General features: G+C 37.8%; 1 protein-coding gene across 1 annotated transcript in view; it reads right to left on the bottom strand.

The window, feature by feature from the left end:
• Positions 1 to 17,761, bottom strand: part of LOC124802774 (ARL14 effector protein-like) — a 97,202-nt gene that overhangs the window by 37,552 nt on the left and 41,889 nt on the right. Inside the window, exons 2-3 of the mRNA XM_047263770.1 lie at positions 15,825 to 15,946; positions 8,892 to 9,038 (exon numbers count right to left, since the gene is read on the bottom strand). Of these exons, the coding sequence (XP_047119726.1) occupies positions 8,892 to 9,038; positions 15,825 to 15,946 (269 nt within the window). The remainder of the gene's footprint in view (positions 1 to 8,891; positions 9,039 to 15,824; positions 15,947 to 17,761) is intronic.

Here is a 17,761-nt window from a genome sequence, read left to right as displayed (position 1 = left end):
TTTTTATATTACAATTCGCAACAGTTTCCTGTGACCTGTTAATAATATAAACAGCTGTATGTGTTTTCTGTTGTAAATAGCCTATTTTCTTTGCAACTACAGTTTTATTTTGCTCCTATTATCTCATTTATGTTTTATTGCTGCAGTATTACTGTGCAGGAGTGGGCTGAAGTAAAATTCTTTGTCAGAGTATCAATTCTTACCAAACAAAATTACAAAAATTACAACAATGAAAAATTCCCAGAATTCTAAAAAATTACTGGATTTTTCCTGGACGAAAAAATTCTGGTCTTTTCCAGGATTTCCTGGTGTGTGAATATGTGTGTGTGTGTGTGTGTGTGTGTGTGTGTGTGTGTGTGTGTGCACCCTGTATTTGCAAAAGAATTCAAATATTACTGTTAGTATACAAATTGCTTTTGAAGTAGTCATTAGCTAAGCAGAAAATAGCATCTAATAATTCATTGTTTCATTTTATATTTCAACATTTGCACTCCTGTATTGTGAAGAATTCTGATTTTTTCACAGCACACACACACGCACACACTACCTGATTTTTTACGCCTTTAGTCATACTATCAATATGACATTTTGCAGTACTATCAGAAAGCGACATTTATGAGTTTTTGTTTACCTTCTGTTCCAAGAACTAAGTAGCTGCTTTCAACAAACAGGATCTGACAAGTGTTTCTCTGACAATTTGACTTTTCTTAGCCTCTGAGATGAGTAGCGATAACTCGTAGGAACCTAGGATCGCTTTATTAGAAGACTGAGCAATGGATACAGTACTATCAAACTTCATAAGTTTTCAAACTTGTGCATTTTGTAGCAAAAAAACTCCATCAGGTTCCCTTTTAAAGCATTATGTTTAGTCCACAAATGCTGTTTGAGACAACAAGGTCTCATGGTATCACTGCTCTCAATACTTTATACATAACAAATAATACACTGTGGCTGGTTGACACCACTGTTTTGTACAGTGACAAAAATGTATTTAATGCAATCACCACCATATTTGCATTTCTTCGATAAAACCCACGGCGAAGTACAGAAGAAGAAGAAGAAGAAGAAGAAGAAGAAGAAGAGGAGATAACAAATCACTTTCAAATCAGAAGTAAATACGACTAAACTGCTTGTTTGATCACTACTGACTGAACAACTCGATCCAACTAAGACTGGAGTGCAGGGTGTATATGTGGACAAAGAAAAAAAATTCCCGGATTTCCCGGGTAAAAATACACTTTCTCCCGGGTGAAAATAAACTTTTTCCATGTTAAGTGACGGTCTACTCTTCCTCGGCGCTGTATAACTCATCAATTGTTTCAATGTTTTTATATACCGACGTAGAGTTTCCTGGCACCTTAGAAAAGGAAACTCAGGGGGGGAAAAACACTTTTTGAAAGACCTTTGATGTGCAGCAACATGTACGCTGCATATTTCCGTATTAAGAAGGTATAAATTTGAATTCCACCAAACACAGCATGTCACTTTCCGAAGCATTGAAATCGTGATTCCGATGCGCTTTTGTAAGCCAGCCATAGCTCATGTCACGTGATCTCGCCAGCTGATGACAGAATAGGACACGTAATGGAGTCAGCCAATAGCAAGATCACTCTTAAATAGCGCGAACATACAAATAAGAAAAGTTAATGGTTTAAATTAATATACATAACATTCACATATAATATTGGTCTCTAAGATTAATAAGCTGTAAGAGAAGCTAAGCTTCCACATATAATGTTGATCTTCTTTGCACGTGTTACACTTTAAGATACATCACACTAATGTGCCAGTAAAATTTTTATTAACGACGTAAATGTCTGATCTTCTGGGCTCAAAATTATTCTAAATGGTCGTCCTCAAAGAGTTGATTTTTAAGTGAAAGTCAAATGCTTTGTAATTTAAGAAATTCATCGTTCATCTTGCATAAACGGAAATTTGGTTTGAATATAACGCTTTTCAAACCACCATTCGCAATATTTTCCTGCGACCTGTTAGAAATAAGTTCGTTTCAGCAGTTGGAAGAGAGCGCCAGATAATAGGTGTCACCGCGCTTACACAGCTACGATGACGCACGAAGCCCATATGTTCGTACGTGTTAAACATTAAAAGATCTTACATTATGTCATAAAAGAAACAAGACATCAGAGGATACTTAAAGAGCAGCGCAATTTCATTAACCATACTAAAATGCATAATTCTGCTTAAATGCACATTCATATGTCCAGATTCGTATGTAAATTTTCTTGGAGTACCAGTACTGTATTATCTCATGTTTGGTTCTTTATTATGGCATAATGCCATAGGTGCACTTAAAATGCAGCAAACAGTTGAAACTAGCCAATAGTGTGAAATTAAACACTTCGTTTCAAATAAAGCAGAAAAAATTAATGAAACCCAAATCTCTTTAGCAAACCGAAAAAAAAAATAAAAAAAAAAATCATTGTTTTGCAAGGTGATTAATGCTTGACTGTCAGGAAGGTGGAAATAAAATGTAAAACTAATAACGTATTTTAGCCTTCCGTAATTATGCGAACGTATTTCAATTCATTTGATAACTCCCGGCCGCAAAAATCCGTTTGTTATCATTTAACGTGAGAGCAATAAACAAAGAGGAAACAACAAAATCACTGAACGTAAACACAGGTCACGTGGAGACGACCCATCTCCCCACCACAACTCAGACTGCTCTGGGCATCAGCGCCAGCTTTTCTATATTTCCAAACCGGGACGATATTAAGTAGTGGCGCCCAGCCATACTTCAGTAACCAGAAGCGAAAGAAGGTAGAACTCATACGCGACTCAATTTCGCATGAGCACGCCCGCAACTGATCAAGCGAATCTAATTTAAACAGGTTGTCACGTCACGCTCATCGGAGGCAATTTGTTGTTAGGAAGCATTATAGTCTTCCTAAAACCTTTGACACACTTTGCTGTTGGCAGACGCTTGTATGAGCACTGTGATTTGTTGTATACGGCGCATGTCCTTTGCAATTTAAGTTTTATTTTCATTTTTTTCTCTCTCGTTCGCGTTTTGTTGCTGCAGCATTATTCTGCAATAGCGGGATACAGTAATATCCTTTGTTAGAGTATTGATTCTTACCAGTCAAAATCACAAAAATTTAACTGAAAACTAAAACAATGAAAAATTCCCAGAATTCTATACAATTCCCGGGTTTTTCCCGGTTTTCTCCCGGAATTCTATACAATTCCCGGGTTTTTCCCGGATTTCCCGGGTTGTATACACCCTGGGGTGCCAATGCTTCTTAGAAACAAAGCACTACTGGCAAAAATTACTATATCGTTAAAGTTGTGAGAAATCCTATCCAGAGGACAGTTGGCACACAAAGGTTCCGAATCAGGCAGACATGTGACAATCTGCCAAGTTTTTGCACGTCTACTGTATTCGTACACTACGAATTCCAGCCATCGGGTTGGCTACTGTTACTTACTGTACTTACATTCAAGCAGATGACCCAAGATGAAAATCGACCTCAGTACACAGGAAATACCGGATATCCAGCAAATGGTTCATCGTAAGTACTTACACATCTGTCTTTATTAAATAGCTACTTTTTTAACAACATAATGCACTGGTACTGTTCATCCCAGCTGCATCCCATTTTAAACGTCCCCAGAACCCACTTGGGGTGTGTGCCCCACAGTTTGAAAATCAATGCATTAGGAGGAACATTTCTCTAGGCCTGTCAACTTTTAGAACACCCCGAACAATGCTACCCACAGCCCTAGCCCATCCACATTGGTGGTTTCATCTATGGACACCTTGATCTTTAATCAGCAACACTAATTCGTATTTTGTTGAGTGCCTCACAACACAGGGATAAATAGTTATTTCTCAGTGTACAGTCATCTGGACCTGGATATGCTGTGTACTTCTCCACAAAGTGCTGGATGTGTTGATTCTTTGGCTTCTCCAATGGGATTTCACAAGAGACCATCCTCTCGCACAAGTCCTTGAAGAATGATTGCAGATGGACTTGTCTGCTCAAATTGCAGTGTTTGTCAGCTGTCATTTTTGGCAGTTGTCCTTACATACCTGCTGTGTTTGGTAACATTACACTTATGTTGCACATTAAAGCACTTTTCTGTCTTACATAGTTTACAAAATAAAATTTTCCTGTTAGTGTTGAAGGATTGTGGAAGTCGCCAGCAGAACATCCATAGATGCACAGTGAAGGATAGCATTATTCTGTGGCGGCACACACAAAGGACAAATTGTTTATTCTTTGATTATATATAATAGTTCTGTTATTGATTCAATGTTAACATGAGCTTTTCGTTGCAATTAAAAATAAATAAATAAATAAATAAAATAAAAAATTGTAGCCTAACTACTTTGTGAGTCTTTCTGAAGATTGTAATGAGTAGTATGTGGCTAAAGTGGTGACCCCGTACAAAGAATTTCGTTGTAGACAAACAAATGCAGCCCAGTTCAATTTCATCTAAGGGTTTGCAATATTGCTTCGTGTACCTCGACGACATCTTGGTTTTTTCGTTGTCTGAGGAATTGCACGAACTACATCTAAGGACTGTTTACCAACATATTGGGGCATATGGCATTTCGACCAATGAATCAAAGTGTTTACTTCGACAACGTCAGGTGCCATTCTTGGGTAACTCAGTGACTGCAGCAGGTATCAGCCCACTCCAAGACAAACTCCACCTTATCGAAGAGATGACTCGCCCCATCGACTATCGTCAACTACGCCGGTTTCTTGGAGCAGTTAACTTCTACAGACAACGTCTGCCTAATGCGGCGGCCATTCAAGCACCTTTGACATCAGCACCAGTCGGCAAGGATGCAGTAGGCAAATGACCTTTACAGTGGACATCAGAGATGCAGATGGCATTTGACAAGATCAAAACCTGTGTATGTTAGGCAATAATGTTGGCACATCCGGATCCTCAAGCTTGACTGGCAATTGTTGTGGATGCGAGCCAGCAGGCGATAGGTGCAGCTCTACACCAGAAGGTGAGAAACAATTGGCAGCCCCTAGGTTTCTTCTCCCGCAAGCTTACATCATCACAAGTAAAATGGAGTGCCTATGATAGGGAGCTACTGGTAATTCATGAAACCATCAGGCATTTCTGACTGCAAGTAGAAGGCAAACCATTCACTGTTTTCACAGACCACAAGCCAATTACCTTCGCTTCAGTAAGAACAAGGATGGTTGCTCACCACGACAATTTAGAGAACTTGAGTTTATCGCCTAGTTTTCGACAGACCTGCAGCACAAAAAAGGAGCTGAGAATGTTGTGGCAGATTTCCTGTCTAGGTTGGAAACAATCTCTCACACTATTGACTACAAGGAAATACCTGCAGCAAAGGAAACAGACCAGCAATTTGCTAAACTCTCTCGTGATAGTATGTCCGGGTTACGCTTACAACGAATACAACCTACGGGTGAACACTTCTGAGTTTGGTGTGACGTAACGCAAGCAAAACCGAGACCGTTCGTACCTGAGAGACTGCGACGACAATTATTTGATAGCATCCACGGACTGGCTCATCCGGGAATAAACGCCAGCATCAAACTAATGACAGACAGAGTCATGTGGACCGGTATAAATAGAGACTGCCGTAATTGAGCAAAAACGTGCCTGGACTGTCAGAAGGCCAAGGTGGGACGACATGTGCATGAAGCGGTAGGAAACTTCCCACTTACCACACAACGTTTCACACATGTGCACCTGGACACTGTGGGACCGCTTTTGCCGTCGGAAGGATACCGTTATCTCCTCACTGCAGTGGACCGCTTCACCAGATGTGCAGAGGCGATTCCGTTAGCGGATATTTCAGCAGAAACGGTGGCATGTGTATTTCTTTCATCTTGGATCGCACGTTTCGGCTGCCCTTTCCATGTCACCACAGACCAGGGGCATCAGTTTGAATCGACGTTGTTCTCAGAATTGGTCAACCTCTGCGGGTTCCAACATCATCGCACCACAGCGTACCACCCGGCAAGCAATAGGATGGTGGAACGCTGGCATAGAACATTAAAAGCTGCATTAATGTGCCATGCACAATCTTGGTTGTCAGCGTTACCACTAGTTTCGTTGGGCCTATGCACAGCATTGAAAACGGATTTAGGGGCATTCACCGCAGAATTGGTTTATGGTGAACCCTTAACGACTGCCTGCAGAATTCTTTACCGATGAAGAAGGGGCACGACAGACCAAATTGCCGTTTACATTGCAAATGGTAAGCGAGCATTTGGTCAGACTTCGCCCATCTCCTGTCTCGAGACATGGAGCAGTAAATACATTTGTGCACAAAGATCTACACTCATGTACACATGTGATGCTACGGACGGACGCTGTCAAGTCACCGCTGCAGCCTCCATATTCTGGACCTTACAGAGTGCTCTCTCAGGATGAACATGCCATGCAGATAGATCTAAATGGAAAGAGTCAATTGGTATCATTGGAACCGCTCAAATCTGCACATATGTTACTGACTGAAGAGGACACAAAGGTCAGGCACCAAGTGCCACCTTCCACACCACTGGACCAGGATGACACCACCACAACAGGAAGCAGTACCGTCACTACCAGCAACAGAAGCTGAAGAAGTTCAACCAATGCCTTCAGTACACACAAGAGCTGGGCGTTGGGTGAAATATAAATACCCCTACTTTCCCAGAGCTCTGCTCTATCGGAGGGGGGCTGTGTGGGAGTCGGCAGCAGAACAACCGTAGACGCACAGTGAAGAATAGCATTATTCGGTGGCAGTGCGCACAAAGGACAGATTGTTTATTCTTTGATTATATATAATAGTTCTGCTGTTATTGATTTGTTAATATGAGCTTTTCGTTGCAATTTAAAAAAAGTATTATAGCCTAACTACTTCGTGAGTCTTTCTGAAGATTGTAATAAGTAGTACGTGGCTAAAGGATTTTTCCTCCAAAATCATGAACAAAACCTTGAAAATTCATGCTGTTCGAGCACTTTACTTTCAGCATGTTGAACTAGATTGAGTCTGTATTGAAACTGAAAAGACACAACCCATATGTGATGTTTATGTTGTTAGCCACCTTTGTTTGCTTTGTTGAAGCTGCGCAACAATGTCTTAAATCAGTGAATCGATTACTGAGTTTACTCTAAAATTCAAGAAGAAAATAAAACTTGTCATTAAAATCCAGGTCCTAATGATGGGTCATTGGGAAAGACTTAACTCTACTGAAGCTTTAGGGAGTCTATTGCGCCTTGCAACATCATCTTGGCTGGATATTAGTTTTGCTATTAATTACTTAAGCAGCTTTAGTAATAAACCAATGGTTTGTCACTGGAAAACGGTGAGACATCTTTTGGTGCCTATAAGGAACTATGAAGTAAGGTATATTCTTTGATAGAAGCTCAACACTGCTCTGACTATGCTGATTATGATTATGAATGCGATATTTCAATTAGAAGTGCCATCAGTGAAGTTCTTATCATGTGAGGAGGAGCCACTGTCTAGTACACTCTAAAACTCAAGAAAAGTACCTAACTACCTTTCTTCGATTGATGATATATATCGGATATGATGCCTTGTACAAGAACTTGGAATTTCAGGCTCGAATCAACTGACAAAACTGAGAATTGTCAATCAAGCTGCCATACGTAGACTAATATCTATGAAGTAAAAATAACGAGCGTCAAGAAACATACTGAAATTACGTGGATGTTTATTCAACAACATATGGAAATGACTATCAAACTGAAACATGTGGAAATTTCAAGTCCATTTGCTAACACACTGACTGAACTACAGATTTGTCAAGTCTCTAAGAATTAAGAAGAGAGATAATTAAGGAGGAGTGTCGAGAGAATTATTTTTGTATGTTTTATTTTTTACATGTTTGTTCGAAGTGTTTTTATGTTTGTTCCAAGTATTTTTTAAAATTATGCTGTAGTAATCACTCTTTGCTCTGTCAGTTGTTTCTTATCCAGGGATGATATATGTGTGTAGGTTGTACTGAAGTGTACACCTTTAAACACCACCAAAACTAATTACTTATCACCGAAACTAGAATTTATCAAGACTGTATTACCTTTAATTAACATAAAAATACTTCGGCAGCTGCACCCACTAAAATAGTGCAAGTTTAGATCAGAGGAGTGCAAGACCAATGTAGCACAAGATCAGGTTAAAACTGTCTTGATTTGAAGAAAAATTAGTGAAGAAATTTTGTAAAATCATTAAATGTAAAATTCCAAACTTTAAATACAGGACACACTTTCACTTTTCAGGCACAATATCCTTCAATTGTGGCAAGTTTCATAATCTCGTAGAAGTAAGCGCAATTGATGAACATTTTTGTTTCAATTACTGGCAGGGGAGTGCTATAACAAGCAGCATAGATGACACATCTTGTGCACTAAAGGAAAAACTGCAAGCAGCATGTACAAATGAAACACAGGATGATATGAGTCCCTCCATCAAATTCGTGACAATTGGTACATTGCCAGGCAGTAAAGACTTCGGTCTGAAATAGTAGCAGTCCATGAATTATCCATAACATCCCAGTTGATCACACTGGCTGCCAACCTTTATTTCCATTACTTCCGTGACCACAGAACCTCTAAGGTATAAGGCTGTGTTCAGAATATGATTGTCTTGTTTCCATGTAATAGCCAGTGGAAATACCTTGTTTAGCCCCTGCAGATTTTTTTGGCTTGAGTTTTATAGATTCTTTTTGTAAAAGAAAATTATACTTCACAATACCCGTAAGAGATGCTGGTAAGTGCAAGATAATTTTCACATGCTACAGTTTGATCATCTGGTGGCGATAAAGCATTAATAAACATCAGCTTGTAATTTCCTGCACCTGTTGTTTGATACTCTTTCTTCACCATGACTTTTACAAATCATATTTCTACTTACAACATACCTGCACTCCTGCCCACATTTGTTTGAACGACATTTTGGGCATGGGAAGTGGCAGCCAACACATGTCTCATCTAGGCAATCACAAAGATCCTTTCCAGTGGCAATATAGATACCTCTGTCATCATATAAACTGGCAGCTTGCCTGCGCCTGTAACATACACATAAATACTGCATGTCAAACGAATTTATTTTATAAGAATAATCAACAGACTGGACATATTAAATTATACTGATAGGTAACCTAAGTCTTTCTGAGTATCATTATTAATCATACATTTAATTACATAATTGCTTAATACTGATATTATTAGTAAGTATTTTCCATTTTCTGCTCTTACTGCTTAAAAATAAATAGTATTTATCATAAATGAATGTGGGGCAGTAGAAGATTACCGATAACAATTACATGTTAAGGGTGGCGAGCACCAGCCAGGAGTAAGTGAAACTAAAGTAGTATGTCACTAAAAGAGAAGGAAATCGGTGACTTCCAGTTGATAGTGCTGAACTAAAGGAGTCAATTAATCCAGGAGTAAATTTTTCATTTACTTCTGAAGTAAATTTATTTACTCCATTACTGGTGGAGAGCATGGCTGAAGAGTATGCTACTACATTAGTAACTTAAGGAGGATAAAATGCCAAAATTTACTCCCAGACAGTAGTAGGAGTAAAGTAAGAGAGTAAGGTGCAATCTGAGTTCTGTGTTTTAAGCATAGACTGCTATGGATTACATGGACTCTGAAGAATATATGGAGATGGAAGAAGTAGTGAACATACCAAGAATGAGGGTTGTAATGGAGAGGAGAGATCCACTTGTGATGTATAGCGACAGTGATTTCAATGAGTGGTTTGGGTTTCATAAGGAATCTTTTGAGTTGCTGCTTGGTATACTGGAGCCATTACTGCAGCATAATTCTGACAGGAACCGTGCTTTGTCTCGTAGGCTGAAACTACTTCGTGGACTGCAAATCTTTCCCACAGGTACTTAACAAATCATAGCAGGGGATTGTACTACTGCTGGAAGAGCTTTTAACAGTGTGATAAACTGTGTCATTGCCTTAAAGCCACTGTACGTGTCCATGCCACAGAGCCAAGAAAATATACCAAAGAATTCTATCTAACGGGTGGATTCCCAAATGTCTTAGGGGCCATAGACTGTGTACATATACCCATACTTTGTCCTTCTGGAGTACAAGCAGAACTATACAGAAATCTCAAGGATTTCTTTTCTCTCAATACACAAATCATCCGTGATGCTAATAGGAAGATTTTAAATGTGGCAAGCCGTTGGCCAGGTTCTACGCATGATGCACACATTTGGGACATTAGTAGAGTTGCCGCAGAATTTGAAAATGGACAATATGATGGGTTGCTTATTGGAGATAGTGAATATGCTCTCTCCAAACATCTTACGACACCTGAGTTCCGAGCCCACACAGGAGGCGAATGGAGCTACAATTGAGCCCATATTGCTACCACATGTGTAATAGAGTGATCGTTCGGTGTCCGGGAGAAATGTTTCCAAATTCTCACTAAAACAATGCGATTTAAACCAAACAAGTGTGGGAATTTTATTGTGGCTGGTGCAGTTCTATACAACTTTGGAATAGATGTTAGAGATGTGTTTCACCCTGATGCTGTGGAGGTGAATGACATCGAACAATATGCATTTCAGCCAGAAGCAGATGATGCAGGCCAAGCTGTCAGAAGGTCTATTACACTTAATTACTTTAATTAAAAATTGTACCTAGTTTGCTAGTAAAATTAGAAGTAAAATAAGCCATAGGATTGTTATTACTGCAGTGAAAAATGACTCATTTTATTTATGTGTGATTTATAGTTACATTTTTTCCTTTCTTTTTTCCTAGGGAATTAACATTCTCATTTTATTTTGTAACTGAGCACACAAAGTCATACAATGTTTCAATTATTTAAAAAAAACTTCTTTTATAATATTGATAATTCAGATAAATATTAGAATGTGGTATTAACAAAAATTATTACCGATGCTGAAATGATAAACAGAAATATTATGCCATGCAAGAAACAAGAACATATTAACTATTTGAAAAAATACCAAGGAAATAAAAGATGTTTTATGCATATTAATATTTTCTTATTCATTCCATAAAACCCAAATTTCTTGAGCACACTGGTTGAAGGACTGGAACCTGAAGATTGCACCATTACGTTCTTGAATTTATTCATAATTTCCATTTTAAGGTTAAGCTCTTCTTATATGATTTCTCTTTGTCTTTCTATTAATAAATTTTTGCATTGTATTCCTCTTGTATTAAACGCATTTTTAAGGAATGAAGCTGATCTGCTTTTTTCAACAGCTCCCGGTTCTTCACTACAACCGCATGTCCTCTCCCTCTTTTGCTGGGTGCATCTTCTGATAAGCTCCCGCCTGAGAATGCAGGCTGAGGTTCAATGACTACGGGATAAAGTTCCTCCTTCAGCAGTTTCATAGCCACTTGCAGAGCAGTTATCATCAAAATTGCTTGAAAGTATCACATTACCTTCAGATGTGTCATTGTCATTAACTCCAGCTATTCTCTCGGAAACTTGTGGAAACATTTCACTAATTATTTGGCTTATATCATCTATCTTCATCTCACTTACTCCATTGCCAGTTTGAAATTGTTCTCGTATACTTCCAGCTTTTGTTTTCTTTGCTTTCACTTTCTTTTCCTTCCACATTACTGTAAGCTGCTCTTGTGAGCTTTGTGTAAGAGCTTCTGTGTTGTATTCAACATGTATTTTTTCCCAAGCATACTTTTTCCTTTTTAGCCTGTTGACATCGTGCTTTTTAGATTTAATAGTAGTTATGTACTTTTTCATTATTTCAGGAAACTATTCTTTTTCATTTTCTAATACGGCTTTTGAACATTTCTTGGCTAACTCCATGTTGCTGCTAGCTTGTATCTCAAACTGGTACTTAAATTAACACGTGTCACCAACCAACCATGGACAAAGGTAGCTGTAGATGGCAGGATTAACAACAGATTCATCCATTAATAGAAGATTTCTTTTTCTTAATACACAGATCTTGTCTTTAATTAGTAAAATAGCATTTAGATTTTCCAATTTTAACAATTCAATTTAATGATCCTGTCTAGCTTCTAAAATTATAGCGATGAAAATAAGTTACGCAAAAAGTGATGCAATAATGTCTGCTGACAATCAATATTTTCCGAGAGGGAATGTAATGCTTGTGCCAGCAGTGTGCAGAAATGGCTTACTTTTTTAGTAAAAAGGCGTTACTACTTTAGTTATAACTACAGAAGTAAATAGAAATTGAGCTCTCCAACGGTTACTAAAAGAGTATATTACTACAGAAGCAATTTACTACAGTAGTCCAGAGTAAAGAAGTAGGAGTTACTACAAGAGTAATTTATACTCTTGGTGGTATAAATAGAAAAATTTATGTCGCACACATTATTCCACTGACCATTGCAACTGTTTTGATGGAATTGAATGAAGAGTATGGAGACTTTACGTATTACTGCAAAGTACATCAGTTAAGTCAAGGGGCAGATTTGGAATGATTTTTTGATTTAAAACTTGGTATTGTTGAATTTAAGCAGGAAAAGGAATGCAGGAACTAAAATTAAAACATCCAAATGGACTGCAGATCTCGCATTTTAAGTGGACTTAACTGCACAATGCTCACACTGCAAGGCGAGGAACAACTTCTTTCCGATTTGATGGGAATGTCTTTAAAAAGGAAAATTGTGTTATAGAAGGGACACATTTTGACAAACAGTCCAGTTCCTTAAGCTCACTATAGTTACAGAAAACACAAGGTTTGAAGAATTCATTGTGGCCTTCAAAGAACTGTAAAGCTAGTTTCCTAACCGTTATGACACTGTCAATTTTCCAACTGTTTTCCAGACTACTGGCCTTTCAGTTGAAAGCGCCCTTATGCATGTGCAGACGCAACTGAGAGATATGCAAACAATTTCCTTTTAATGACAAATTGTTTTACATTAAAACTGTACATGATGTCTACATTGCGTTCCTCATGTAGAGCTCCCACATTTCACAATGAGATTCCAAAAATGCTACATATTTCAATCGAATCTTTGTGTGAAAGACCCTTATTTGATTATGAAACTAAAGAAGTCATGATTAGCAGCAACAAGATGGCGCAAATATGTGAAATTGTCTGTGCCTGTTGATATGCCAACAGTTTGTACCAGAGAAAAATTATTCGTCTTCAGTGCTCCAAAAATAATTAAATAATACCAAAGATTTGTTTTGTTTGTGACCTATGTTGCTGAAGAACATGAAATATAAAGCCAAGTCATACAGAGTGTGACTGCATTGCCATTTAAATGCTTCTCTCCCTCCACCAGCTGAGAGACTCTGTGTAATGTGGCAATGGCGGGTGGGGGGGTGGGCGTGGGGGTGGGGGTGGGGGCGGATGTGCAACGACGCTGAACACTATGGCACTTGTGACAGGTCACAGACCAACAGCCCAAGAGCCAAAATCTTGGCCACCCCTGCTTTGAAAGAAGCTTGCAAAATAAATAATCACTTATTCATTATCAGTGCAATTTAATATAATTAAGTGAGTACCTGTTCAAGGGGTGCGACAGGTACCTATCATATTATACGTAATTGTTTCATTATGAGTGATAATAGGAATCTGTGTCGATAGTGTATTAAATACGTTGATTACCTAAGTACTAAACGACCAGTTATTTTCCAAACCTTTTATTCACACTGATAATCTCTATGTCACTACGCAAAAACAAATATATTTTTAAATTTGAAAACAAAACTGAATTAAGAGAAAATATTTGCTATTGAATACTTCAAAAGTACTGTTTTATTGTAAAGCAAACTGCAGTTTGTTAGAAACAGTGATTACCTGAAGTCAAATGTACCATGACAAGATACTGCAAGTCAAATAAAAGTGCCCCCAGTCTTACATGGTGAACCTGCCACACTATCAGGCACACAGTCACAATGATGTCAGGTGCTGTAATTTAGTGGATAAACACAACTTGTTGGCAATAAGCATGCCAGTATAGAGGGGCACCTTTGCATTTACAAAGGCCATCATTGAAAACTTTGTAACTTGGCAATGGCTGCTGCTGTCAACAAAACAAAGTGACACCACATTCAATGTTTACTGCTGGCAGGTAATGAGATACAATGTTCACTATTCTACTACAAAATTTATATGCCTACCATGCCACTGAGATGGCAACGCCCTGTTCACACATGCACATTATCACCATCTTAATGCTAAACATTCACTTTTTCTTCGCAGTGCCACAGTTTTCACAATTATATTATCTGCATATCATATCTCATTATAGTTGAAACATCTAATATATTTCACCTCACTTATTGGCGACAACCTCAATGTTCTAGCATCGGGTTACTTGTAAGCTATCCAACACAGTTGCACTTTTATTTTCACAGTACTTCAATTCTGGTAATTGACTGGTTTTCTTGTCTTCCCCCCCCCCCCCCCTTTTGGAACCATTTCTTCCTTCACTCGACAGGTAAAACTGCTTCACTAAGTTATTTGTCCATCATTGTTCTCCACTCAAAGCCTGTTCTCTATCTATGTGTTGATGTGTTCAACATCAATTAACAAAATATCCTTCACAGAGGATCATCTATTTTCATAGTTGCATCTTTGTCTCCACTAGACTGTTTTGACAGTTTCTCTGGTCCAGTCTACATACTACTTTATTAATTTACTGTTATTTGTTCCCAACAGAATACACAATTAGGATGGATGAGCTGGTTTCCCCAAAATATCTCTTGTTAACAAACACTTCCAACCAACCACCTACAGCCTAGCTCCCCATATTAAAGACACAAACCATCTCCTTCACTGACTCAATCATCCTCACTCCACGTCCCTACTCTACATTGTTATCACTGACTCAATCATCCTCACTCCACGTCCCTACTCTACATTGTTAATGTCATATCCCTACACACCAAGATCCGGATAGCATAGCTTTGCCACTGTCTAAAACTAACTCTTACAAAGTCCTTCCAACTCCAAACACAACTCCTTATTCCTTATACGCCTAGCTAAATATATCTTCACACACACACACACACACACACACACACACACACACACACACACACACACACACACAGAGAGAGAGAGAGAGAGAGAGAGAGAGAGAGAGAGAGAGAGAGAGAGAGAGAGAGAGTCAAATGCTCTCTGTGCAGTCAGTGCTTTTATACACTATCCATCAATCAGCTACAGATAAATGATTACCCTTTTTATTTACATGGTGAAATTTCTGGTGTTATTACAAACAAATACTTAAGTATTGACAAAAATCAGGAAGTGGTAATACTACTTAGCTTCTTTTAAAACAATCTGCCTCCACATTTCAGTGTACTTTAAATCACAGGTTATAAATTCAAAGAAATACATTGTTAATGAAGCTGCATTGCACACAACCATTTCACTGTTAGTTTTTTTGGTTCAGTCAGCAGTGTTGTACAAATAGTGGTGAATTTAGTCATACTTCTCTCTTCTCTTCATCTAATAAATACAACACTAAGCTATCTTTCATCGATTACTATCCTGTAATCAATTCCTTTCAGCTGATGTGACAACTAAGGTCAGTGAGCTGGGAAGAAAAGACCACTATTACTCCCATGTTCTCTGAATGACTCTTCTTATTTGTAATTCTCCATCCCACATTAGTTAACAGCATTTCCAATTAATGTTTAATTCATACTATTTTAAGTATTTCCAATTATCTTTTTTTTGTGACTTTCCATCAGCAGCTTTTCATCTCAGTTTAGTGCTGCACATTAATCCAGTTTATATTTTTGTTACTGCAATCCATGAACTTTTCTTGTTGAAGTAAGTTATGATCTACGTATGATGTCGGCAGTAGAAATTCAAAAAATAAAATCAATAAGAACTTGCACTGCTTACCCTCCATGACTGATTTTTCGTGTCAGTTTCCGTTTCTCTCTGTTACTAGTTTCAGGGTTGAAATTTTCCATAAATTTCATGTCCTGGTTTCTTGTCAATTTCTTCAATACAGGATTTGACTTCTGAAACACAAATTTTGACTTTTTGTCATGTAAAATGCTTATTATCCCACACAGACACACGATATAAATTTATTTCTACTTTGTTCCATTTCTTTTGTTGCATGGAACTTTTTCTTTTGCATGGAGGACATTCTTTTCATGTGCAATCATATTCCAAAATATTTCAATGGATAGTCAAGATAACTTTTTAAAGAAACAAGAAGCTTATCTTTTTACAACACCAAAATTCTTATGTGGAATGTCAAGATCACTGGTATTTCTATTCTGTAGTGATCGCTCAGGTATCCAGAGTATGACGCACAACACGACACTGCTTCCTACATGTTTTTATTTCTGCTCGGATAACAATTTTGTGCATTTTTACTGATACGTGATCAGTAACATGGATCTATGTTGGTTCCACCAATAAGGAAAATTATAAAATTGGAAAGAAGTACCGTAAATCTGCAATTGTTTGAAGCCAGCAAACATTGCACCAATACGGTTACAGCTAAATACTCTGGACATAATAAACAAAGAGAATAAACTCTTACATGTGCCTGTTTTCTCTGCAATCCATTATCATTTTGTATAGTGCAGTTCTATTTTTATCGACATCACATCAAAAGTGTTTTATTACTCTACTCAAGCAACATTATGCACAAAGGTATTCTTACAGGTTCTGTTCAAGTTACTTGCAATGTCTCACTGCAGAGGAATGTACGGGAAATTAAAAGCATATTTAATCTAACAAGCCTCTTTTGCCTGAATAACTGTTCATTATAAAGAGAGGCGAATACTCATGAAATAGAAGAGTCAGTCAGTAAGTACACACACTAAATGACAAAAAACTGTTACTAAGCTTCATCTCAATTTTCCTCCAGTGCTCTCTCACATCCTCCCTCCCTTATCAACCCATATCAAATTCTGCATTAGAGGGGAAACTGGGTGTAGCAGGGACTGAAGTGGGGTCTATTACTGTGAAATAATAAGGTATTTAATTTATTTATTTAATTTATCAGGTCATGGAACAAGTCATTTCATAATTCACAGAAAGCTTGTAAGAAAATTTAATACAAAACCAATATATTTACAATAGTACTGACAAATATGTTACAGTAAACGGCACTAAAATTGTATTAGGAACTCTTTTACAACATTACAGGAGTTAATGCCAACATAAGTGAGCTTTACAGCTTACATATGAATGTTTTAGGTTTATTGACTGAAATTTTTCCATTCTGCTGGCAGCCAGCTGAACAAGAAACTTACAGAATAGTGAACACCTTTCTGCACACTAAAAGTGTGATCCAAATACAAATCATTTCACAGAATACGGCCATTTGGATATGTGGAAGAGACCAGTGACTTTTTATCAGATTAGATTTAAAAGTCAATGGATTGCTCACATGCTACTTTGTGGACTTATTAAATGTGTGGATAAAGTGAACAAGTTAACAGAAAAATTACAACAGCAACACAGAGTTGCACAGTCAATACATGGAAGAATAAGAGCAGGAACTGCATATTTATACAGAGGAAACATGTTTTTCCTTACTGACTAACTGAAACATGATTTCATTTTTTTCTAAAAATTTTGCTCTCACTAACAGTTCTTTTACTACATTTTTGAAATCTACATACCTTAATTAGGTTCAGAAAATAATCTCGTGAGATATGTTCTTTTTGCCAGACTCTCCTGAATGTAACGGTTGGCTCTCTCTAACATTTTATTTGGCATAGCTTCAATTTCCTGACAAACTAATATCTTAAGTCATCCACTGTGCACGGCTTGTTCATGTACACACTCGATTTAAAGCTGCCCCACAAAAAGAA

Source organism: Schistocerca piceifrons, chromosome 6 (genome assembly GCF_021461385.2).
Source record: "Schistocerca piceifrons isolate TAMUIC-IGC-003096 chromosome 6, iqSchPice1.1, whole genome shotgun sequence".
Lineage (NCBI taxonomy): Eukaryota > Metazoa > Arthropoda > Insecta > Orthoptera > Acrididae > Schistocerca > Schistocerca piceifrons.
Note: the sequence above shows the minus strand (reverse complement) of the source record. Positions and strands in the feature narration are given on the sequence as shown.